Raw genomic sequence first — 26,668 nt, forward strand, 5'->3', positions numbered from 1 at the left:
GGAATGGAAGCCACTTACAAACTGATACAACTACAAACAAACAAAAAAGCCTGCATAAGACCGAACACCTCAGTTTCACTACCCACTGACTACCACAACAAGATATGAGTCATCATTCAACCAATAATGAAAAACCTGACAATAGAGCTAAACATAGGACATTTAATTAGCAAAAGTCCAATACAACAACCAGATTACACTGTTGGATGGCATGTTTTCTGTTTAACCGCCCTCTATCAGTAAAACTGATATTAAACATTACAAAAATCCCAAACAAATTCAAACGACCTATGATTCCAATACAAGCTAAAGGACTCACAGTCTACAATGCTTGATTGAATTGTTTGTGCAGACAGGCAATTGTTCCATACTCCTAATGCCTGCAGTAAAAAGGGGAATGTGTCACTTTCAGCAGGAGCTGTAATATTCAGCAATCTTTTCATCCCAGTGAAACTGACAGTTCACACTAAAGTCTAACTCAATGTTATTCCACAACTCTCTGCAGCTATTCACAGTGGGTTGGCAATGTCAAGTGCATCATTGGTGTGTTCATACAGTCACTTTCCCTCTGAGCCACTCTTCTGGAAATGTTTTGTAGCTGACAGAATTCTTCAACACATCTAAAAACTTTCACCCAACCATGCTAATTAGTTGGCTGGACAAATCCCGTTGGAGTGGTGGCAGAGATTGCACCTTCCCCTTCATTTGTTGTCATGTCCTTTCGGGCTGTAGTGTGGATGAGCTGGTGATCATCTGGGTTAGTATTTGTGTGGCAGGCCATTGTAGTTCCTGTCCCTCAGGGCCTGGTCCACCGTGAGGATGTAGGAATCGATGGTGCTCCTCATCTCTGCTGTAAAGGGGTCGAAGGAAGGCCGCTGGGCCCCCCCAGAGCGTTTGAAGTGTCCATCCTGGTTGCTTTTGGCACACATCAGCCTCTCCTCCATCATGGTGGCGTTGAGGAACAAGGTGAGGAGGCGGAGCTGGGGGAAGAGCGCCCTCTGCAGGTCCTCGTAGTGTACCACCAGCAGGCGACGGCCAAACTGCAACCAGCTCAGAGCGTGGGACGCCCACCAGGGGGCGTAGCTGTCAACAAACTCTGGCCATTCTGAAGTAAACAGAGGAGAGGGGGAAAATAGGTACACTTTATATACAAAAGTATGTGGACACCCCTTCAAATTAGTGGATTCGGCTATTTCAACAACACCCGTTGCTGACATGTGTATAAAATTGAGCACACAGCAATGCAATCTCCATAGATAAACATTCGTAGGAGAATGGCCTTACTAAAGAGCTCCGTGGCTTTCAATGTGACACCGTCATAGGATGCCACCTTTCCAACAAGTCAGTTCATCAAATTTCTGCCCTGCTAGAGCTGCCCAGTCACCTGTAAGTGCTGTTTTTGTGAAGTGGAAGCTTCTAGGAGCAACAACGGCTCAGCCGCAAAATCTTAGGCCACACAAGCTCACAGAACTGGACCGCCGAGTGCTGAAGCTCGTAGAATGTAAAAATCGTCTGTCTTCGGTTGCAACATTCACTACCGAGTTCCAAACTGCCTCTGGAAGCAATGTCAGCACAATAACTGTTCATCGGAAGCTTCGTGAAATGGGTTTCCATGGCCGAGCAGCCGCACACAAGGCTGAGATTACCATGCGCAATGCCAACCGTCAGCTGGAGTGGTGTAAAACTCATTGGACTCTGGAGCAGTGGCAGGAGGACCGAGCATGCCACCATTCTCATCGACGGGGCTGTAGTGGAGCAGTTTGAGAGCTTAAAGTTCCTTGGCGTCCACATCACCAACAAACTAACATGGTCCAAGCACACCAAGACAGTTGTGAAGAGGGCACGACAAAACCTATTCCCCTTCAGGAGACTGAAAAGATTTGCATGGGTCCTCAGATCCTCACAAGGTTCTACAGCTGCACCATTGAGAGCATCCTGACCGGTTGCATCACTGCCTGGTTATGGCAACTGCTCGGCCTCCGACCGCAAGGCACTACAGAGGGTAGTGGTGTAGAGGTCTGCCATCCAGGACCTCTATACCAGGCGGTGTCAGAAGAAGGCCCTAAAAATGGTCAAAGACTCCAGCCACCCTAGTCATAGACTGTTCTCTCTGCTACCGCACGGCAAGCGGTACTGGAGCACCAAACCTAGGTCCAAGAGGCTTCTGAACATATAATCAAATTGCTACCCAGACTATTTGCATTGCCCCCCCTCTTTTAGCTGCTACTCTCTGTTATTATCTATGCATAGTCACTTTAATGACTCTAACTACATATACATATTACCTCAATTACCTCGACTAACCAGTGCCCCCGCACATTGAATCTGTACCGGTACCCCTTGTATATAGCCTCGCTATTGTTATTTTACTGCTGCTCTTTAATTATTTGTTTACTTTTATAAAAAAATTTGGGCGAGGGTATTTTTCTTAAAACTGCATTGTTGGTTAAGGGCTTATAAGTAAGCATTTCACTTTAACGTCTACACCTATTCGATTTGAATTGAAAAGCTTCACCATCTGGCAGTCCGACAGATGAATCATAGTGCCAACTGTAAAGTTAGTGGTCTGGGGCTGGTATTCATGGCTCGGGCTAGGCCCTTTAGTTCCAGTGAAGGGAAATCTTAACGCTACAGCATACAATGACATTCTAGATGATTTGTGCTGCCAACTTTGTGGCAACAGTTTGGAGAAGGCCCTTTCCTGTTTCAGCATGGTAATGCACAAAGCGAGGTCCATACAGAAATGGTTTGTTGAGATCGGTGTGGAAGAACATGACTGGCCTGCACAGAGCCCTGACCTCAACCCCATCAAACCCCTTTGGGGTGAATGGAAACGCTGACTGCGAGCCAGGCCTAATCACCCAACATCAGTGCTCGACCTCACTAATGCTCTTGTGGCTGAATGGAAACAAGTCCCTGCAACAGTAGTGGAAAGCCTTCCCAGAAGAGTGGAGGCTGTTATACCAGCAAAGGGGGGGACCAACTCCATATTAATGCCCATGACTTTGGAATGAGATGTTCGATGAGAAGGTGTCCACCTACTTTTGGTAATGTAGTGTATCTTATCAATGTGCGATGTGTAGAGACTATGCTGACATCTCACGTTCAGAGTCTATGCAGCGAGGTATAGCAGCTGACGTGAACATTTGTCACCATATTTCCCTAAACACTGAGCTGTGCTTGTTGTGTGGTGTTACCTTTGCTCCTCCACTGTGCGTCTGTGGCATAGCCCAGGTGTCCAGCACACTTCCGGTTGAACTCTGCCATGAGGGAACGGTAGGGGTTACGGATCAGCAGGATGGCAGAGTCAAACATCTCTATTTCTCTCTGACCACTCTCATGTGTCTTAACACAGATGCTACGCCCACTCTTCCAGTAGTCCTTCTCCCCTTTGAAACCTGGTAGAAAAACCCATATACCCAAGATGATCAAACATCTGAAAACGTATGCGTCACAGAGCATTCAAGCTGTTATTGCCATTTGTAAGTACTGTACAAGTGCATTCATTGGAAATTCTCTATGAGAGCTCCATGGTATAACAATTTTTAGCGCATACTTAAAAACATGCAATGATACATTTCAGTAGAGAAACATCAAGCATTCACAGTATGTGCTATTATCCATCACAACACTTGAGCTGTGTTCACAGCCTCACCTCTATTGTAAAGCGCGCCATCGAAGTAGAAGCTACCAGTGTAGTAGCCTGTCACTAGCTCGATCAGGTGGCGTACCCAGGTGTTTCCAGCTCCGGGGAAGCTTGAGAGAGCCACCAGGGAGGTAGACCTCTCAGGCAGAAATGTCCTCTCTTTGCACCTAGAGTCTGAATGAGGCAGAACCAGCAGGGTTGAACATCGCCATAGAAACACGCCATTGATCTATCTCTGAGATACGGTATTGTAGCATGCTGTTTCTAAGAGTTTAATTACAGTTGCAGTGAAGTATAAAGTCCATATATTTTTTATGGTTGAAAACTTGGACTGCAGTATCGGTGAAACTAAAGGTTATTCAAGGCTCTCACCAAGTACAGGTGTCTGGTAGACCTGGTAGTAGTCTTGGTCAGATGGGGAAGTGGAGATGGAGGAATCAGTGTGTTCTGTGCCATTAGTCTCCAGACATGGCTGGTCCAGTGGCAAATGTTGACTCAGTCTAAACAGAAACGAGGCCCGGACGCAGTAACAATGTGGCTTCCTCAACACAGCCAGTGGGAGCTCCTGCAGTAGAAACCGAACCAGGATCAATAAAAAACATCAGAGGCATAACTTCAAGCAGTAATTTACAGTGCAAGGAACATGACTGGTCACTCATTCCTCCTCTGGTGGATTGGATGTGATTTTACCATTGGGTGACATGATGGGTGGGTTATATAAGATGTCTGAACCACTCCTGCTCCATTTTCTTTGATTCCTTTTTTTCTAAAGTTCAGATGTTTTTTGCACAAGTTGTCTTAGTTTTTTCCTATTCAATATTGTAAAGCCCCCATCACCTCCACACAAAATGGAATTACAATTTCTATCGAGACTGACTCTGGAGAGAGGCAATTGTGTTATATGCTGGTACAGTTCTCTTTGTTTATTGACACTGGGCACTGGAAGATGCGCTAATGTAAATACACACAAAGCACAAACGTACACACACATACAGAGTGAATAGGCTAAATCAAATACACGATTATCATCACATAGACAAGTCTGTGATATTTCTTCCAACCATTTGTGTGTAGAGCAGAGCAGAGGACCACCTCACTCAACATCCTAGGCCCACTACAATTGGCATATCGCCCCAACTGATCCACGGACGACGCAATCACCATTGCACTGCACACTTCTGCACACTTCCCTATCCCACCTGGACAAGATAAATAGTTATGTAAGAAGGCTATTCTTCGGCTACAGCTCAGCCTTCAACACCATAGTGCCCTCCAAGCATTATTAAGCTCAGGGCCCTGGGTCTGAACCCCTCCCTGTGCAACTGGGTCCTGGACTTCCTGATGGGCTGACCCCAAGTCGTGAAGGTAGGCAACAACACCTCCGACACGCGTGCTCAGTCCCCTCCTGTACTCCCTGTTCACCCATGACTGCGTGGCCACACATCTCCAACTCAATCATCAAGCTGCTGACGACACAACAGTGGTAGGCCTGATTACACACATTGATGAGACAGCCTACATGGAGGAGAAGAGAGCCCTGGCAGAGTGGTGCAAGGATCATAACCTCTCCTTCAACGTCAACAAAACTTAGGAGCTAATAATGGATTAAATGAGACAACAGAGAGAGCACGCCCCCCATCCACATCGATGGGGACGCAATGGAGAGGGTCAAAAGCTTCAAGATCCTCAGCGTGCACATCACTGACAACCGGAAATGGTCCCTTCACACAGACAGCATGGTGAAGAATGCGCAACAGCTCCTCTTCAACCTCTGGAGGCTGAAGAAATTTGGCTTGGCCCAGAAAAACCTCAAAAACTTCTACAGATGCACCATTGAGAGCATTCTGTCAGGCTGTATCACTGCCTGGTAAGGCAATTGCACTGTCCGCCACTGCAGGGCTCTCCAGAGGTTGGTACGGTCAGCCCAATGCATCACTGGTGGCACACTGCCTGTCTTCCAGGATATCTACAGCACCCGGTGTCACAGGAAAGCCAAGAACATCATCAAGGACCTCAGCCACCCGAGTCAAGACCTGTTCACCCCGCTACCATCTAGAAGGCGGAGACCATGCAGGTTCATTAAAGCTGGGACCGAGAAGCTGAGAAACAGCTTCTGTCTCCAGGTCATCAGACTGTTAATCAGTCACCACTAGCCGGCCTCCGCCCAGTGCCCTGAACCTCAGTCACTGTTCTAGCCAGATGCACTGTCAACTGTGCGACCTTATATAGACAGGTGTGTGCCTTTCCAATTTATGTCCAATCAATTGAATTTACCTCAGGTGGACTCCAATCAAGTTGTAAAAACATCTTAAGGATGATCAATGGAAACAGGATGCACCTGAACTCAATGTCAAGTCTCATAGCAAAGGGTCTGAATAATTATGTAACTAAGGTATTTCAGTTTATTTTTATTTTTATAAATTTGCTAAAATGTCTAAAAACCTGTTTTCGTTTCATCATTATGGGGTATTGTGTGTAGATTGATGAGGAAAACATGTAATTGAATCAATTTTAGAATAAGGCTGTAATGTAACAAAATGTGGAAAAAAGGTTGGGGTCCGAATACTTTTTGAATGCACTGTAAATATACTATATTCTATTCATGGCTCATTCTACATAACTACTGCTGTACACAACTTTCTATTCATATACTGTTCACACTGTATATACACACCATTATAAGTACATGTACAGTACCAGTCAAAAGTTTGGACACACCTACTCATTGAAAGGTTTTTCTTTATTTTACTATTTTATACATTGTAGAATAATAGTGAAGACATCAACTATGAAATAACAGATATGGAATCATGTAGTAAATAAAAAAGTGTTAAACAAATCAAAATATATTTTATATTTGAGATTCTTCAAATAGCCACCCTTTGCCTTGATGACAGCTTTGCACACTCTTGGCATTCTCTCAACCAGCTTCATGACCTGGAATGCATTTCAATTTACAAAATGGCTCCGACAGAGAGGGCTGCCTCGCTTTTAGTCCTTAGGAAGGGTTGCAGTATTTTGTTGTTTTATGTATTATTTATTACATTGTTATCCCAGAAAATCTTAAGTGTTATTACATACAGCCGGAAAAAACTATAGGATATCAGAGCGGCGTCAACTTTCCAGCACTACGACCAGGAATACGATTTTCCCGAAGCAGACCCTTTCTTCGCACCACCCAGGGCATTTGAACTGATCCCAGAGGCCGACCCAAAACAACGACGCCAGAGGAGAGGGAGTCGGAGCGGTCTTCTAGTCAGACTTAGGAGGTGCGCACACCACCCACCGCTTCCGAGTATATTACTCGCTAATGTCCAGTCCCTAGATAACAAAGTAGACGAGATCAGGTCAAGGATTGCTTTCCAGAGACATCAGGGATTGTAACATACTCTGTTTCATGTAAATATGTCTCTCTCGGGATATGCTGTCGGAATCAGTACAGCCACATGGATTCTCAGTGCATCGTGCTGAAAGGAATAAACATCTCTCCAGGAAGAAGAAGGGCGGGGATGTATGTTTCATGATTAACGACTTATGGTGTAATTGAAACAACATACAGGAACTCAATTCATTTCGTTCACTTGACCTAGAATTCCTCACAATAATATGACAAACATATTATCTCCCAAGAGAATTATTATTGTTGTCACAGCCGTGTATGTCCCCCCTCAAGCAGATAACACGATGGCCCTCAAGGAACTTCACTAGACTTTATGCAAACTGGAAACCATATATTCTGAGGCTGCATTTATTGTAGCTGGGGATTTTAACAAAGGAAATTTGAGGAAAAGGTTACCTAAATTCGATCAGCATATTAACTGTAGCACTCGTGCTGGAAAAACACTGGACCAATGTTACTCTACTCTTTTGGGATGCATATCAGGCCCTCCCCCGCCCTCATTTCGGCAAATCTGACCACGACTCCATTTTGCTCCTCCCTTCCAATAGGCAGAAACTCAAACAGGACGCACCCGTGCTAAGGACTATTCAATGTTGGTCTGACCAATTGGAATCCATGCTTCAAGATTGTTTTAATCACGAGGACTGGGATATGTTCCAGGTAGTCTCTGAGAATAATATGGATGTGTACACCAAAACGGTCACTGAGTTTATCAAGAAGTGTATAGGAGATGTTGTACCCACTGTGATTATTAAAACCTACCCTAACCAGAAACCATGGATATATGGCAGCATTCGCGCAAAACTGAAAGCACGAACCACCATATTTAACCATGGCAAGATGACTGGGAATATGGCAGAATACAAACAGAGTGATCGTTCCCTCCGCAAGGCAATCAAACAGGCAAAATGTCAATATCGATACAAAGTGGAGTCGCATTTCAACGGCTCAGATACGAGATGTATGTGGCAGGATTTACAGACAATTACGGACTACAAAAGAAAAACCAACCACTTCGCGGCCCCAGACGTCTTGCTGCCAGAAAAGCTAAACACGTTCTTTGCCCGCTTTGAGGATAAAACAGTGCCACTGACGCGGCCAGCTACCAAGGACTGTAGGCTCTCCTCCGTGACCGACGTGAGTAAGACGTTTAAACGTGTTAACCCTCGCAAGGCTGCCGGCCCAGATGGCATCCTTTGACGTGTGCTCAGAGCATGTGCTAACCAGCTGGCTGGTGTGTTTACGGACATATTCAATCTCTCCCTATCCCAGTCTGTTGCCCCACATGCTTCAAGATGGCCATTGTTCCTGTACCCAAGAACGCAAAGTTAACTGAACTAAATTACTATCGCCCTGTAGCACTCACTTCTGTCATCATGAAGTGCTTTGAGAGACTAGTCAAGTATCATATTACCTCCACCTTACATGTCACCCTAGACCCACTTCAATTTGCTTACTGCCCCAATAGGTCCACAGATGATGCAATTGCCATCACACTGCCCTATCCAATCTGGACAAGAGGAATGTAAGAATGCTGTTAATTGACTATAGCTCAGCATTCAACACCATAGTACCCATTAAGCTTGAGGCCCTGGGTCTCAACCCCGCCCTGTGCAATTGGGTCCTCGACTTCCTGATGGCCCGCCCACAAGTGGTGAAGGTATGAAACAACATCTCTACTTTTCTGATCCTCAACACTGGGGCCCCACAAGGGTGCGTTCTCAGCCCCCTCCTGTACTCCCTCTTCACCCATGACTGCGTGGCCATGTACGCCTCCAACACAATCATCAAGTTTGCAGACGACACAACAATAGTAGGCTTGATCACCAACAACGACGAGACAGCCTACAGGGAGGAGGTGAGGGCTCTTGGAGTGTGGTGTCAGGAAAATAACCTCTCTCTCAACATCAACAAAACAAAAGGAGATGATCGTGGTAGCACCCCCCTATCCAAATCGACAGGACAGCAGTGGAGAAGGTGGAAACAGCCATCACTAGCATAGAGAGGCTGCTGCCTATATACAGACTTGAAATCATTGGCCACTTTAATAAATGGAACACTAGTCACTACAATAATGCCAATTTAACAATGTGTACATATCTTGCATTACTCATCTCATATGTATATACTGTATTATATACTATCTATTGCATCTTAGCCTATGCTGCTCTGACATTGCTCATCCATATTTCTATACATTCTTATTCCATTCTTATTACTTTGATGTGTGTGTATTAGGTTTTTGTTGTGTAATTGTTAGATATTACTTGTTATATATTGCTGCACTGTCGGAACTAGAAGCACAAGCATTTCGCTACACTCGCAACATATGTTAACCATGTATATGTGACCAATAAAATGTGTTTTGATTTGGAATTAACAGGTGTGCCTTGTTAAAAGTACATTTTTGGAATTTCTTTCCTTCTTAATGCATTTGAGCCAATCAATTGTGTTGTGACAAGGTAGGGGGGTATACAAAAAATTGCCCTATTTGGTAAAAAGACCAAGTCCTTATTATGGCAAGAACAGCTCAAATAAGCAAAGAGAAATGACAGTCCATCATTATTTTAAGACATGAAGGGCAGTCAATCCAGAACATTTCAAGAACTTTGAAAGTTTCTTCAAGTGCAGTTGCAAAAACCATCAAGCGCTATGATGAAACTGGCTCTCATGAGGACCAACACAGGAAAGGAAGACCCAGAGTTACCTCTGCTGCAGAGGATAAGTTCATTAGAATTACCAGCCTCAGAAATTGCAGTCCAAATAAATGCTTCACAGAGTTCAAGTAACAGACACATCTCAACATCAACTGTTCAGAAGAGACTGCTTGAATCAGGTCTTAATGATTGATTTGCTGCAAAGAAACCACTACTAAAGGACACCAATAATAAGAAGAGACTTGCTTGGGCCAAAAAAAAGAAGGAAAAAAAAGCAATGGACATTAGACTGGTGGAAATCTGTCCTTTAGTCTGATGAGTCCAAATTTGAGAATTTTGGTTCTAACCGTCGTGTCTTTGTGAGACGCAGAGTAGGTGAACGGATGATCTCCGCGTGTGTGGTTCCCACCGTGAAGCACGGAGGAGGTGTGATGTGTGGGGGTGCTTTGCTGGTGACACTGTCAGTGATTTATTTTGAATTCTAGACATACTTTACCAGCATGGCTACCACAGCATTCTGCAGCGATACGCCTTCCCATCTGGTTTGCGCTTAGTGGGACTATCGTTTTTTTCAACAGGACAATGACCCAATACACCTACAAGCTGACAAGTGCTCAGCATATGTGGGAACTCCTTCAAGACTGTTGAAAAAGCATTCCAGGTGATGCTGGTTGAGAGAATGCCAAGAGTGTGCAAAGCTGTCATCAAGGCAAAGGGTGGCTGCTTTGAAAAATCTAAAATCTAAAATCTATTAAACACTTTTTTGGTTATTACTTGATTCCATATGTGTTATTTCATAGTTTGGATGTCTTCACTACTATTCTACAATGTAGAAAATAGTAAAAAAAAAAATAAGAAAAACCCTTGAATGAGAAACTTTTGACTGGTACTGTATACTATATATTTATATTCCTGTCTCTGACATTGCTTGTACTGATTTTTTTATTTTTAACTGCACTGTTGGAGTTAGAAGCACACACATTTTGCTGCACCTGAGATAACATCTGCTAATCTGTGTACGTGACCAATAAACTTTGATTTGATTTGATTTGACCCAACTGATGCACCCATTCAGCGTGAAGGACTGATTCCAGAGCCCATCTATTTCTCCTTAGAGGGACATTAAACCTTAAACAGTCAAATGGTGTTCCAGGCGCTCAATCACACAGAGCCATGCCATTCCCATCTCCCATCTCCAGGGAGCAGAGACAGAGACAGGCCATGATCGATGATACCTCACTCCTAGGTCTGTGTGAGGAAGACTGGGGTCTGGGCTGGTAGTGAAGATGAAATAAATGGTTCAGTGGTTTTCAGAGTTTCTTTTTGGTAACAGAATCAAACCTTATCTGTGCAGGTCTCGATGCAGGTCTGTGAAGTGGAGTTTGGTTGAAAGGAGTAGACAGGGAAGGTGTTGGTGGTGTTCTTTGGAACCTTGAAGCAGCCACCATAGCGGACGTTTCTGACTATGAGTAGAACAGAGGTATGCAGACATCAGACCACATCTTATAAACATAGCTACATTCCTTGAATTTATCTATATGTTTCTCTGTATTGATAATGTCAAATGATCTACAAGCATAGTCTTACACTGCCAAGCTTAAAGGAAACATTGGCCATAGAAATCTATCTATTATCAACTTAACAAATTGCTAAATCAAATTTTCACATAACATTTTATTTTGTCACATGCTTCGTAAACAACAGGTGTAGACTAACAGTGAAATGCTTACTTACTGGCCCTTCACAACAATGCAGTGACATGTTAAAAAAAATTATAGAAAAATAGAAACAATAACACGAGGAATAAATACACAACGGGTAATGATAACTTGGCTATATACACGGGGTGACAGTACCGAGTTGATGTGCAGGGGTACGAGGTAATTGAGGTACATATAGGTATAGATAAAGTGACTAGGCAATAGGATTTCTCTCCCAGGCTGATACAGAGAGACTCATCTATGCTTTTATTACAAACAGGCTTGACTGCTGTAATGCTCTTCTGTCTGGGCTACCCAAGAAAGCCATTGGCCAATGCAAAACATACAGAATGCTGCAGCACACATTACACCGGTTTTAGGTCTCTGCACTGGCTGCCTGTAAGTTTAGAATTCATTTGAAGATTCTTCTATTTAAATCAATCCACAATTGTGCACCCCAATACATGTCAGACATGCTTTTACGTTATGTACCCAGTAGGTCCCTCAAGTGCTCTGGCACTGGCCTTAAACTATCCCAAAGCCTAGGACCAAGAGGCATGGAGAGGCAGCCTTTAGTTATTATGCCCCCTGCCTCTGGAATAGCCTGCCAGAGAACCTGATGGGGGCCGAAACTGTGGACATTTTTAAAATAAATCTTAAAACACACCTTTTTAGCTTTGTTTTCCTTAGGGTGCTTTTTAGTCGTTCAGTTTTTATTGTTATTCTTTCGTTTTTTATCCTCTTATGTTTGTGTAGTAAATATTTTCTAGTTTTAATTCGTTTTTTCCTGTGAAGCACATTGTGGTGCATTCCATGTCTGAAATGTGCTGTAGAAATAAAGCTTGATTTGATTTGATTAGGCAACAGGATAGATAATAAACAGTAATGGCAGCGTATGTGATGAGTCAAAAGACAATGCAAAAAGGGTCAATGCAGATAGTCCGGGTAGCTATTGGTTAATTACTCTCTGAAGCGCCTTGCGATCGGATGCCAAGCAGTTGCCGTACCAAGCGGTGATGAAACTAGTCAAGATGCTCTCAATGGCGCAGCTGAAGAACCTTTTGATTATCTGAGGGCCCATTCCGAATCTTTTCAGCATCCTGAGGGGGAAGAGCCGTTGTCGTGCACTCTTCACAACTGTGTTGGTGTGTGTGGACCATGATTATTTCTTAGTGATGTGAACACCGAGGAACTTGAAGCTCTTGACCTGCTCCACTACAACCTAGTCGATGTGGATGAGGTGTGCTTGGCCTTCCAATTCCTGTAGTCCACGATCAGCTCTTTTGTCTTGCTGATGTTGAGGGAGAGGTTGTTGTCCTGGCACCACACTGCCAGGTCTATGACCTCCTCCCTATAGGCTGTCTCATCGTCGGCGGTAATCAGGCCCACCACCGTCATGTCGTCGGCTAAATCTTAATGATGGTGAGTTGTGTGCGGCCACGCAGTCGTGGGTGAACAGGGAGTACAGGAGGGGAATAAGCACGCACCTTTTTCAAGTGCCGGGGAGTTGGGCCTGAAGTAGAAGTCCTCCTCCAAATTGAGGTTAGTGATAGCTGTTCTGATGCTCATAGGAAACGACGGCGGAAACATTACGTACAAAAAAAGTTAAGATCAGCGCAAAAGAAATACACACAATAGCACAATTGGTCAGGAGCCCGTAAAATGGCCGCTATTCCTTGCAGTGCCATGCTTGCACAGTGCATAGTCCTGTGGCTATGGCTGATATAGTGTACAGTAAGCATTATTAAAGCACTGGTCTCTCTTGACACTGTTGGTCAGCGCTCAGGAGATGTGGTTCTGGGTTCAGAGATTAGTAAAGTTTTACAGCCATTCAATCAGCCAGTGCTCTATCCAGATTGAATGTACTTACATTTCCTCTGTCCCGGGAGCTGTTCCTCCACCTTGTAGATGGAGAGGCGCCCCACACCCCCACAGGGACCTCCCCTCTCGCCCCTCTCCCCCCTGCAGACCAGGCTACAGTCCTCCTCCTGGGCCCGCGAGCTGCTGATGTGGTTACCACAGTGACATTCTGCTCCGTACTCCAGACCTGCAAATCGGTACCCACTGCATAGAGGAGACAAGCACATAGGTCACACACACACACACACACACACACACACACACACACACACACACACACACACACACACACACACACACACACACACACACACACACACACACACATACACACACACACACACACACACACAGACACACACACACACACACACACACACACACACACACACACACACACACACACACACACACACACACACACACACACACACACATACACACACACACACACACACACACACAGACCCTCTCACCTCAGTGCCTTAGCCCAGAGCTGTCTTTAACCATCATTAGCCTTGGGATAATTTGCCCCAAAGGACACCAGATTGCATAACCCCAGGCCAGCATGTGAATAAATACTAAACATTTTATTTGAATCAATCAGGGCAGGCAGCGGAGAAGCACAGCATTCATTGCTCTGTGGTGCTGGCTGGTAACAGTTTTCACCGTTGACTAGATCACAGTAATAACAACCTGCCCGCTTGACCCTATCCCCTCCTCAATCAATCAATCAATTTTATTTTATATAGCCCTTCGTACATCAGCTAATATCTCGAAGTGCTGTACAGAAACCCAGCCTAAAACCCCAAACAGCTAGTAATGCAGGTGTAGAAGCACGGTGGCTAGGAAAAACTCCCTAGAAAGGCCAAAACCTAGGAAGAAACCTAGAGAGGAACCAGGCTATGAGGGGTGGCCAGTCCTCTTCTGGCTGTGCCGGGTGGAGATTATAACAGAACTATGCCAAGATGTTCAAAAATGTTCATAAGTGACAAGCATGGTCAAATAATAATCAGGAATAAATCTCAGTTGGCTTTTCATAGCCGATCATTAAGAGTTGAAAACAGCAGGTCTGGGACAGGTAGGGGTTCCATAACCGCAGGCAGAACAGTTGAAACTGGAATAGCAGCAAGGCCAGGCGGACTGGGGACAGCAAGGAGTCACCACGGCCGGTAGTCCCGACGTATGGTCCTAGGGCTCAGGTCCTCCGAGAGAAAGAAAGAGAGAAGGAGAAAATTAGAGAGAGCCAAGATTTTCAAAATGTTCATAAATGACAAGCATGGTCAAATAATAATCAGGAATAAATCTCAGTTGGCTTTTCATAGCCGATCATTAAGAGTTGAAAACAGCAGGTCTGGGACAGGTAGGGGTTTCGTAACCGCAGGCAGAACAGTTGAAACTGGAATAGCAGCAAGGCCAGGCGGACTGGGGACAGCAAGGTGTCAGCATGCCCGGTAGTCCTGACGTATGGTCCTAGGGCTCAGGTTCTCAGAGAGAAAGAGAGAACGAGAGAATTAGAGAGAGCATACTTAAATTCACACAGGACACTGGATAAGACAGGAGAAGTACTCCAGGTATAACCAACTGACCCTAGCCCCCCGACACATAAACTACTGCAGCATAAATACTGGAGGCTGAGACAGGAGCGGTCAGGAGACACTGTGGCCCCATCCGAAGAAACCCCCGGACAGGGCCAAACAGGAAGGATATAACCCCACCCACTTTGCCAAAGCACAGCCCCCGCACCACTAGAGGGATATCCTCAACCACCAACTTACAATCCTGAGACAAGGCCGAGTATAGCCCACAAAGGTCTCCACCACAGCACAAACCAAGGGGGGCCGCCAACCCAGACAGGAAGATCACGTCAGTAACTCAACCCACTCAAGTGACGCACCCCTCCTAGGGACGGCATGAAAGAGCACCAGCAAGCCAGTGACTCAGCCCCTGTAACAGGGTTAGAGGCAGAGAATCCCAGTGGAGAGAGGGGAACCGGCCTGGCAGAGACAGCAAGGGCGGTTCGTTGCTCCAGAGCCTTTCCGTTCACCTTCACACTCCTGGGCCAGACTACACTCAATCATATGACCTACTGAAGAGATAAGTCTTCAGTAAAGACTTAAAGGTTGAGACCGAGTCTGCGTCTCTCACATGGGTAGGCAGACTGTTCCATAAAAATGGAGATCTATAGGAGAAAGCCCTGCCTCCCGCTGTTTGCTTAGAAATTCTAGGGACAATTAGGAGGCCTGCGTCTTGTGACCGTAGCGTACGTATTGGTATGTACGGCAGGACCAACTCGGAAAGATAGGTAGGAGCAAGCCCATGTAACGCTTTATAGGTTAACAGTAAAACCTTGAAATCAGCCCTTGCCTTAACAGGAAGCCAGTGTAGGGAAGCTAGCACTGGAGTAATATGATCAAATTTCTTGGTTCTAGTCAGGATTCTAGCAGCCGTATTTAGCACTAACTGAAGTTTATTTAGTGCTTTATCCGGGTAGCCGGAAAGTAGAGCATTGCAGTAGTCTAACCTAGAAGTAACAAATGCATGGATTAATTTTTCTGCATCATTTTTGGACAGAAAATTTCTGATTTTTGCAATGTTACGTAGATGGAAAAAAGCTGTCCTTGAAACAGTCTTGATATGTTCGTCAAAAGAGAGATCAGGGTCAAGAGTAACGCCGAGGTCCTTCACAGTTTTATTTGAGACGACTTTACAACCATCAAGATGAATTGTCAGATTTAACAGAAGATCTCTTTGTTTCTTGGGACCTAGAACAAGCATCTCTGTTTTGTCCGAGTTTAAAAGTAGAAGGTTTTCAGCCATCCACTTCCTTATGTCTGAAACACAGGCTTCTAGCGAGGGCAATTTTGGGGCTTCACCATGTTTCATTGAAATGTACAGCTGTGTGTCATCCGCATAGCAGTGAAAGTTAACATTATGTTTTCGAATAACATCCCCAAGAGGTAAAATATATAGTGAAAACAATAGTGGTCCTAAAACGGAACCTTGAGGAACACCGAAATGTACAGTTGATTTGTCAGAGGACAGACCATTCACAGAGACAAACTGATATCTTTCCGACAGGTAAGATCTAAACCAGGCCAGAACTTGTCCGTGTAGACCAATTTGGGTTTCCAGTCTCTCCAAAAGAATGTGGTGATCGATGGTGTCAAAGGCAGCACTAAGGTCTAGTAGCACGAGGACAGATGCAGAGCCTCGGTCTGACGCCATTAAAAGGTCATTTACCACCTTCACAAGTGCAGTCTCAGTGCTATGATGGGGTCTAAAACCAGACTGAAGCATTTCGTATACATTGTTTGTCTTCAGAAAGGCAGTGAGTTGCTGCGCAACAGCTTTTTCTAAAATTTTTGAGAGGAATGGAAGATTCGATATAGGCCGATAGTTTTTTATATTTTCCGGGTCAAGGTTTGGCTTTTTCAAGAGAGGCTTTATCACTGCCACTTTTAGTGAGTTTGGTACACATCCGGTGGATAGAGAGCTGTTTATTATGTTCAACATAGGAGGGCCAAGCACAGGAAGCAGCTCCTTCAGCAGTTTAGTAGGAATAGGATCCAGTATGCAGCTTGAAGGTTTAGAGGCCATGATTATTTTCATCATTGTGTCAAGAGATATAGTACTAAAACACTTAAGTGTCTCTCCCGATCCCAGGCCCTCGCAGAGCTGTGCAGATCCAGGACAGCTAAGCCCTGGAGGAATACGCAGATTCAAAGAGGAGTCCGTAATTTGCTTTCTAATGGTCATGATCTTTTCCTCAAAGAAGTTCATGAATTTATTACTGCTGAAGTGAAAGCCATCCTCTCTTGGGGAATGCTGCTTTTTAGTTAGCTTTGCAACAGTATCAAAAAGAAATTTTGGATTGTTCTTATTTTCCTCGATTAAGTTGGAAAAGTAGGATGATCGAGCAGCAGTGAGGGCTCTTCGGTACTGCACGGTACTGTCTTTCCAAGCTAGTCGGAAGACTTCCAGTTTGGTGTGGCGCCATTTTCGTTCCAATTTCCTGGAAGCTTGCTTCAAAGCTCGGGTATTTTCTGTATACCAGGGAGCTAGTTTCTTATGACAAATGTTTTTCGTTTTTAGGGGTGCAACTGCATCTAGGGTATTGCGCAAGGTTAAATTGAGTTCCTCAGTTAAGTGGTTAACTGATTTTTGTCCTCTGACGTCCTTGGGTAGGCAGAAGGAGTCTGGAAGGGCATCAAGGAATTTTTGTGTTGTCTGAGAATTTATAGCACGACTTTTGATGCTCCTTGGTTGGGGTCTGAGCAGATTATTTGTTGCGATTGCAAACGTAATAAAATGGTGGTTCGATAGTCCAGGATTATGTGGAAAAACATTAAGATCTACAACATTTATTCCATGGGACAAAACTAGGTCCAGAGTATGACTGTGGCAGTGAGTAGGTCCAGAGACATGTTGGACAAAACCCACTGAGTCGATGATGGCTCCGAAAGACTTTTGGAGTGGGTCTGTGGACTTCTCCATGTGAATATTAAAATCACCAAAAATTAGAATATGATCTGCTATGACTACAAGGTCTGATAGGAATTCAGGAAACTCAGAGAGGAACGCTGTATATGGCCCAGGAGGCCTGTAAACAGTAGCTATAAAAAGTGATTGAGTAGGCTGCATAGATTTCATGACTAGAAGCTCAAAAGACGAAAACGCCATTTTTTTTTTTGTAAATTGAAATTTGCTATCGTAAATGTTAGCAACACCTCCGCCTTTGCGGGATGCACGGGGGATATGGTCACTAGTGTAACCAGGAGGTGAGGCCTCATTTAACACAGTAAATTCATCAGGCTTAAGCCATGTTTCAGTCAGGCCAATCACATCAAGATTATGATCAGTGATTAGTTCATTGACTATGACTGCCTTTGAAGTGAGGGATCTAACATTAAGTAACCCTATTTTGAGATGTGAGGTATCACGATCTCTTTCAATAATGGCAGGAATGGAGGAGGTCTTTATCCTAATAAGATTGCTAAGGCGAACACCGCCATGTTTAGTTTTGCCCAACCTAGGTCGAGGCACAGACACAGTCTCAATGGGTATGGCTGAGCTGACTACACTGACTGTGCTATTGGCAGACTCCACTAAGCTGGCAGGTTGGCTAACAGCCTGCTGCCTGGCCTGCACCCTATTTCATTGTGGGGCTAGAGGAGTTAGAGCCCTATCTATGTTGGTAGATAAGATGAGAGCACCCCTCCAGCTAGGATGGAGTCCGTCACTCCTCAGCAGGTCAGGCTTGGTCCTGTTTGTGGGTGAGTCCCAGAAAGAGGGACAATTATCTACAAATTCTATCTTTTGGGAGGGGCAGAAAACAGTTTTCAACCAGCGATTGAGTGCTGAGACTCTGCTGTAGAGCTCGTCACTCCCCCTAACTGGGAGGGGGCCAGAGACAATTACTCGATGCCGACACATCTTTCTAGCTGATTTACACGCTGAAGCTATGTTGCACTTGGTGACCTCTGACTGTTTCATCCTAACATCGTTGGTGCCGACGTGGATAACAATATCTCTATACTCTCTACACTCGCCAGATTTAGCTTTAGCCAGCACCATCTTTAGATTAGCCTTAACGTCGGTAGCCCTGCCCCCTGGTAAACAGTGTATGATCGCTGGGTGATTCGTTTTAAGTCTAATACTGCGGGTAATGGAGTCGCCAATGACTAGGGTTTTCAATTTGTCAGAGCTAATGGTGGGAGCCTTCGGCGTCTCAGACCCCGTAACGGGAGGAGTAGAGACAAGAGAAGACTCAGACTCAGACTCCGACTCGCTACATAATGGGGAAAACCGGTTGAAAGTTTCTGTCGGCTGAATGAGCGACACCGGTTGAGCATTCCAACAGCATTTCCCTCCAGAAGCCATGAGAAAGTTGTCCGGCTGCGGGGACTGTGCGGGGGGATTTATACTAACGTTACTATCTGTACTTACTGGTGGCACAGACGCTGTTTCTTCCTTTCCTACACTGAAATTACCCTTGCCTAACGATTGCGTCTGAAGCTGGGCTTGTAGCACAGCTATTCTCGCCGTAAGGCGATCGTTCTCCTGTATATTATGAGTACAGCGACTGCAATTAGAAGACATCATGTTAATGTTACTACTTAGCTTCGGCTGTTGAAGGTGTTGACGAACCATGTCCAGATAAAGCGTCCGGAGTGAAAAAGTTGAATGAGGGAAAAAAGTTGCGATGGAAAAACTAAAAATATAAACGGTAATTAAAAACAAAAACAAAACAAAAAACGTAAAGTTGTCAGCTAGCAAAGTAAAGTAAAGTTGGCAGCAAAACGCACAGCAACAAAACGCACAGCAACACGTCTGCAGATTCAACAGGAAGTGACGTCCTCTCTTCTCCAGACCATTTCCGGAGACCTTCTCCCTTACCTCACCTCGCTCATCAACTCATCCTTGACCGCTGGCTACGTCCCTTCCGTCTTCAAGAGAGCGAGAGTTGCACCCCTTCTGAAAAAACCTACACTCGATCCCTCCGATGTCAACAACTACAGACCAGTATCCCTTCTTTCTTTTCTCTCCAAAACTCTTGAACGTGCCGTCCTTGGCCAGCTCTCCTGCTATCTCTCTCAGAATGACCTTCTTGATCCAAATCAGTCAGGTTTCAAGACTAGTCATTCAACTGAGACTGCTCTTCTCTGTATCACGGAGGCGCTCCGCACTGCTAAAGCTAACTCTCTCTCCTCTGCTCTCATCCTTCTAGACCTATCGGCTGCCTTTGATACTGTGAACCATCAGATCCTCCTCTCCACCCTCTCCGAGCTGGGCATCTCCGGCGCGGCCCACGCTTGGATTGCGTCCTACCTGACAGGTCGCTCCTACCAGGTGGCGTGGCGAGAATCTGTCTCCGCACCACGTGCTCTCACCACTGGTGTCCCCCAGGGCTCTGTTCTAGGCCCTCTCCTATTCTCGCTATACACCAAGTCACTTGGCTCTGTCATATCCTCACATGGTCTCTCCTATCATTGCTATGCAGACGACACACAATTAATCTTCTCCTTTCCCCCCTCTGATAACCAGGTGGCGAATCGCATCTCTGCATGTCTGGCAGACATATCAGTGTGGATGACGGATCACCACCTCAAGCTGAACCTCGGCAAGACGGAGCTGCTCCTCCTCCCGGGGAAGGACTGCCCGTTCCATGATCTCGCCATCACGGTTGACAACTCCATTGTGTCCTCCTCCCAGAGTGCTAAGAACCTTGGCGTGATCCTGGACAACACCCTGTCGTTCTCAACTCACATCAAGGCGGTGACCCGTTCCTGTAGGTTCATGCTCTACAACATTCGCAGAGTACGACCCTGCCTCACACAGGAAGCGGCGCAGGTCCTAATCCAGGCACTTGTCATCTCCCGTCTGGATTACTGCAACTCGCTGTTGGCTGGGCTCCCTGCCTGTGCTATTAAACCCCTACAACTCATCCAGAACGCCGCAGCCCGTCTGGTGTTCAACCTTCCCAAGTTCTCTCACGTCACCCCGCTCCTCCGCTCTCTCCACTGGCTTCCAGTTGAAGCTCGCATCCGCTACAAGACCATGGTGCTTGCCTACGGAGCTGTGAGGGGAACGGCACCTCCGTACCTTCAGGCTCTGATCAGGCCCTACACCCAAACAAGGGCACTGCGTTCATCCACCTCTGGCCTGCTCGCCTCCCTACCTCTGAGGAAGTACAGTTCCCGCTCAGCCCAGTCAAAACTGTTCGCTGCTCTGGCACCCCAATGGTGGAACAAACTCCCTCACGACGCCAGGTCAGCGGAGTCAATCACCACCTTCCGGAGACACCTGAAACCCCACCTCTTTAAGGAATACCTAGGATAGGATAAAGTAATCCTTCTAACCCCCCCCTCCCCCTTAAAAGAGTTAGATGCACTATTGTAAAGTGGTTGTTCCACTGGATATCATAAGGTGAATGCACCAATTTGTAAGTCGCTCTGGATAAGAGCGTCTGCTAAATGACTTAAATGTAAATGTAAATGTAATAGCTCTGGGTGGATGATGGTCCTTTCTAATCCCAAGGGCGACATGAGTCATCCTACCTCAAGTATCTTTATCCTCTCTCCTTGGAAAGAGAGGACCTATTCAAAATGACCTTTTTGCATTTGCTTTGAGCTCCACCAAACATTTCCCAGACTTTTATTTGACAGCTAAAAGCTTGACTCTACTCTCCACATGGGTGGGGGAAAGGCTGAGCAGGCTTATGATTCTGGCTGAATATCCTCCCAGCAGTCCACATTGATTGATTCTATTTGCTTTGCCTATTTGTTTTTGTGGCAATCATTTCCTGTGTCTAAACGTACTGTGGAATATTGCACTGCTAATGGTTTTGGCATAAATTGATTTATACAGTTTTGTCATTCATTTGAATGTATACTAACACTCCTCTAATACCCATTATATCTTATTCTGCATCTCTAACGCAGATCTGGCCTTCCACTACACACACACACACACACACACACACACACACACACACACACACACACACACACGCACACACGCACACACACACGCACACACGCACACACGCACACACGCACACACACGCGCACACACACGCACACACACGCACACACACGCGCACACACACACACACACACACACACACACACACACACACACACACACACACACACACACACACACACACGCACACACGCACACGCACACACGCACACACGCACACACGCACACACGCACACGCGCACACACGCACACACACACACACACACTCACACCACCATTCTTCCCCATTGGAACACAGGATCTATTCATCCCAGCGACTGAGACAGAATAATTAACCAAATAGCCGCAGCTCTCCATGGTTCCAGACTCATTACCTTTCTGAGCAGGTGTCTTGACACAAAGAGCTGGTCATTTTGCGCAGGTCATACAACACGGTTCCCCCCAGGGCTTGATCATTGGCATCATGCATGAAGCAGCCCATGTAGGTCCCTTGCCATGTCAAAACAAAGCAGTTAATGAAAAGCCATATTATATCCATTCAAACAACAATATTAATAATTTAGTACAACACACTATTGAGAAGTGATGGCAACACAGGTTTGCAGCAGATTTTAGGCTCTCAGTCCTGTCAGTGAGTACTATTTAACTCACAAATACTATTTAAACCAGGTCTGGTATGCAGTCAGCGGTTAAACTACACCTATGTTGGCAATAAAGTAAACAATGTTGCAGTGGGTAGGTGGTACCTTTGTGCCTGGTATTGCTTTGTAGGGGACCCCTCTGCTCCTGTGCGTCTGGCATCAGACCGTGGAACCAGCGGCGGTGCAGATGTTGGACCCTCAGGTGCCGGGATGTGGGCCAGTGCCGCCCCATCTTGATGCCCATTCCACCCCCCAACACGCCCTGGGGGACTGCCCATCTGGAGCGCGCCCTCATGCCCAGGCCGGGGGCAGCCCTCACGGCTGTGGGAGGCGCTGGCAGTGCCATGAGAGAAGAGAGGCTGGCGCTGCCTGGTGGCTGGGTGGTCCTCAGGGTCAGGCTGGAGCGCTGCAGCAGCAGAATGCTCCCTGCCATCAGGTAGGCGATGCCCAAGAAGAGGAGGAGCATCTGAGCTCGCCGCAGGAAGCAACGCAGCCTGTAGAGGGGCGTGGCCATTCCCAATGTCCAGCTGGTGGCTATTTGATCCTTAGTGAGCCACCATTCCAGAGAGAGGGGTGAGGGATCTACAGCTTCATTATAACCCCATCAGTCCAGTGACAGTAGGTAGGCTACCTGGCTGCAGCTTCAGATGGTTAATGAGGCTCCACGCTTAATAGCCATGCCTCTGGACAGGAGACCAAAAAGACCACTGTGTAATCAGATCCCTCAGATGAGTCACAGCAGCGCCAGACTTTACAGTAATCTCCAAGGCAACAGAACAGCCAGCAAACCCTGGAAGCCAGTAGTTTCACCTAGGGCAACAAAATAGAAGCAAATAAGATTTTAATTGGCAGAATATAATTATCTTTGTATACAACCCCTATAGAATATACGAGGGAAACGTATATACAATAGCTTTGTGGATTAGATCTACAGTTCATGTTGACATATAAGATTGTATTTCTGTTCTAGAGCAGTGAGCATAAAGTAATTTCCCTTGCTATTTGTTGTTTGTCTTTCCTCTGAACCTGGTGTGATATTATATCTGGTGTCAGAGGGTGTGTGGGAAGAGGTTATCTTCCTGTTAGCTACAGAACAGTTTCTCAGCTTTACGCTTGTCTTGGCTTAGAAAATATCCATCATTCTGCCTCAATTACACTGGCAGCATGACAGCATCACAGCACCATCTGTATTATGTTCTTGTTTCCCTGACTTTTCTCAGTGTGTTGGTACATTTGTAAAGCTCCACAGACATGGGTTTGTGAACCATCTTTTGACGATTTGTACCATATCAAACCAATTATGTTTAAGCGGCAACTCAGATTGAGAGTTATGGAAAATAGTGATTTTCAAAAGCATTTTCAACTGGATTTGTGACCCACATCAAAAGCATTAAAGGGATAGTTCACCCAAATTACAAAATTACATGTTGGTTTCCTTACCCTGTAAGCAGTCTATGGACAAGGTATGACAGTAATCCATGCTTTGGTTTTGTTTCTCTGGCACTGTTTCCAAATGCTAACGTTTTAGCATTTGTGGCACAAATCCAATGCAAGTCATGGTACCTACAGTATTTTAGCATTTTTTGTCCAAATCATCCTAAATTATCTCAAATTGATTAGGTAGCTCAATTAAGTCACTTATAGATGATTTGGACATGATGAGCGAAAAATACTAATACAGGTACCATGAATTAGCTCTATGTCACAAATGTTAAAATGTTTTGGAAACAGTACCAGCTGTAAACAAAACCAAAGCATGGATTGCTGTCATACCTTATAGGTTAAGGAAACCAATATGCCATTTTGTAATTTGGGTGAACTATTCCTTTGAAAGTAATAGTGCTCTCAGATAACATGTTAATATCTGCCTGCTGCTTCCAAATCTAAATAAAGTTCCTAATAGATGATTTCACTAGATACACTATTACCACAGTGGGAAATTATGACGTGATAAAACTGTCTTGAGGGGGGATATTTATGGTTGGCTCCAATGAAACAAGATTATCATAGCACACATGTCACCCGACTTTAGAGTTTTATCTTTCAAAATATGGATAAATCAATGGCTCTGCTCCTCCACCTACACAGGTTAAACTCTACCATGAAGATTGGAGAATAATGTGATGCAGGAGGGTGTTAAAAATAATAAACTATTTTCAGTATTTTGGTCATGTATAGCAGTGAATGAAGTGTTTAGCTGTGACCTGTAACACTCAAAGAGAGTATAGGCCAGTGGGAAATCGTAAGGGCCTTCTACGCCTTCAGAGCACAGGAGGTTGCTGGCACCATAATTTGGGAGGACGGGCTTGTGGTAATGGCTGGAGCGGAATAGGAGGAATGGTATCAAACACATGATTTTTATGTGTTTCATGCCATTCTATTCGCTCCGTTCTAGACATTATTATGAGCCATCCTCCCCTCAGCAGCCTCCACTGCTTCAGGGAAGGCCTAAGGATTTATAAAAGGATGTATTATTTTTAATAACTTCAATTTCAGATTTTCTATCATTTAAATTATATTCTGATATCATTTCTTCAGTTTGTTTTGGAAAGGGGAAGAGTTAACGCTGAAGCAAAAACAAAAAGATCCAATCAGGATTTTTATTTGATGGTCTCTAGGGAGAAAAATCTACTTAGCTAAGTCAGCCATTGGATAGGCTCTCAGAATCTAGACAGAAGGCATCAACTGTATTAGGGCAGAATTTTGGAGAGACAGGGAAATCTCAAATGCCTAGAAGATCTAGACATGTAACTCCTGATAGCATGAGAATTAGCTTAGTTTTCCAACAGTCTACCTAGCTTTTGTTGTAGTGCGCGGCTAGGAACATAGGTGTGATGCGGCTGCAGCCACATGTGTTATTGAGGAGAATGTGAAACTAACACTGTAAAAAGGTGAACAAAAATAGATTGGTGTTATTTCCTGATAGTTGCTGGTAGAAAATATAATCTACCAAATAGTTTTGGATTTCCATGGTGACATTACCATGCAGTGAATCTGTTAATAGACCAATAACAAATGGGTCTCCCCAATTGTCCCCAAGAAGGGAAATAAGAGATTTGAATGTTTAGATTTGAGATAACATTTGTCAAAAATTACTGCTCCAAAAGGATAAAAGTTATATATACAGTTGAAGTCGGAAGTTTACATTCACTTAGGTTGGAGTCATTAAAACTCGTTTTTCAACCACTCCACAAATTTCTTGTTAACAAACTATAATTTTGGCAAGTCAGATAGGACATCTACTTTGTGCATGATACAAGTAATTTTCCAACAATTGTTTACAGACAGATTATTTCACTTATAATTCACTGCATCACAATTTCAATGGGTCAGAAGTTACATACACTATGTTGACTGTGCCTTTAAACAGCTTGGAAAATTCTAGAAAATTATGTCATGGCTTTAGAACCTTCTGATAGGTTAATTGACATAATTTGAGTCAATTGGAGGTGTATATGTGGATGTATTTCAAGGCCTACCTTGTCAGTGCCTCTTTGCTTGACATCATGGGAAAATCAAAATAAATCATCCAATACCTCAGAAAACAAATTGTAGACCTTCACAAGTTTGGTTCATCCTTGGGAGCAATTTCCAAACGCCTGAAGGTACCACGTTCATCTGTACAAACAATAGTACACAAGTATAACACCATGGGTGTCGCGTTCCTGACCTGTTTTCTTTTGTCTTGTATTTATTTAGTTGGTCAGGGCGTGAGTTGGGTGGGTTTGTCTATGTGTGATTTTCTATGTTGGGATGTTTGTGTTCGGCCGGGCATGATTCTCAATCAGAGGCAGCTGTCAATCGTTGTCCCTGATTGAGAATCATACTTAGGCAGCCTGGGTTTCACGTGTGTTTTGTGGGTGTTTGTTTCCGTGTTTGTATTCGTGCCACACGGGACTGTTGTCGGTTGTATTCATTTTGTTATTTTGTTTCATGTTAGTGTTCAGTTTCGAGTTAATAAATTATCATGAGCACTACCCACTCTGCGTGTTGGTCCGATCCATGCTCCTCCTCGTCTGAGGAGGAGAACGACTATGACGACCGTTACAGAAACACCCACCAAAAAAGGATCAAGCAGAGTGGGAACAGACAGCAGAAGAGACCGAGGACACAGGACTCGTGGACTTGGGAGGAGATCCTGGACGGCAAAGGACCCTGGGCTCAGCCAGGGGAATATCGCCGTCCCAAGGCGGAGTTGGAGGCAGCGAAGGCAGAGAGGCGCTGGTATGAGGTGGCAGCGCGGCGACGCGGTTGGGAGCCCGAGAGTCAGACCCAAA

At 45.0% G+C, this 26,668-nt stretch overlaps 1 protein-coding gene across 1 annotated transcript; it reads right to left on the minus strand.

Moving 5' to 3' along the window:
- Positions 1-758: 758 nt before the first annotated feature.
- On the minus strand, positions 759-22,905 carry LOC120043820 (WSC domain-containing protein 1-like). The gene is made up of 8 exons (XM_038988416.1): positions 22,497-22,905; positions 22,125-22,239; positions 13,274-13,467; positions 11,045-11,166; positions 4,019-4,211; positions 3,656-3,820; positions 3,198-3,398; positions 759-1,105 (listed from the first exon to the last, which is right to left on the minus strand). Exons 1-8 carry the CDS (start codon positions 22,903-22,905, stop codon positions 759-761), a joined length of 1,746 nt encoding a protein of 581 aa, XP_038844344.1.
- Positions 22,906-26,668: the final 3,763 nt, after the last annotated feature.

Source organism: Salvelinus namaycush, chromosome 3 (genome assembly GCF_016432855.1).
Source record: "Salvelinus namaycush isolate Seneca chromosome 3, SaNama_1.0, whole genome shotgun sequence".
Lineage (NCBI taxonomy): Eukaryota > Metazoa > Chordata > Actinopteri > Salmoniformes > Salmonidae > Salvelinus > Salvelinus namaycush.

Coding starts and splice junctions, on each gene's coding strand:
- LOC120043820 (XM_038988416.1), bottom strand. CDS start 22,905: ATGGCCACGCCCCTCTACAGGCTGCGTTGCTTCCTGCGGCGAGCTCAG. Junction 11,167..13,273: donor GCTCCCGGGACAGAGGAAAT/GTAAGTACATTC, acceptor TTCTACTCATAG/TCAGAAACGTCCGCTATGGT. Junction 3,821..4,018: donor CTACCAGACACCTGTACTTG/GTGAGAGCCTTG, acceptor TGCCTCATTCAG/ACTCTAGGTGCAAAGAGAGG.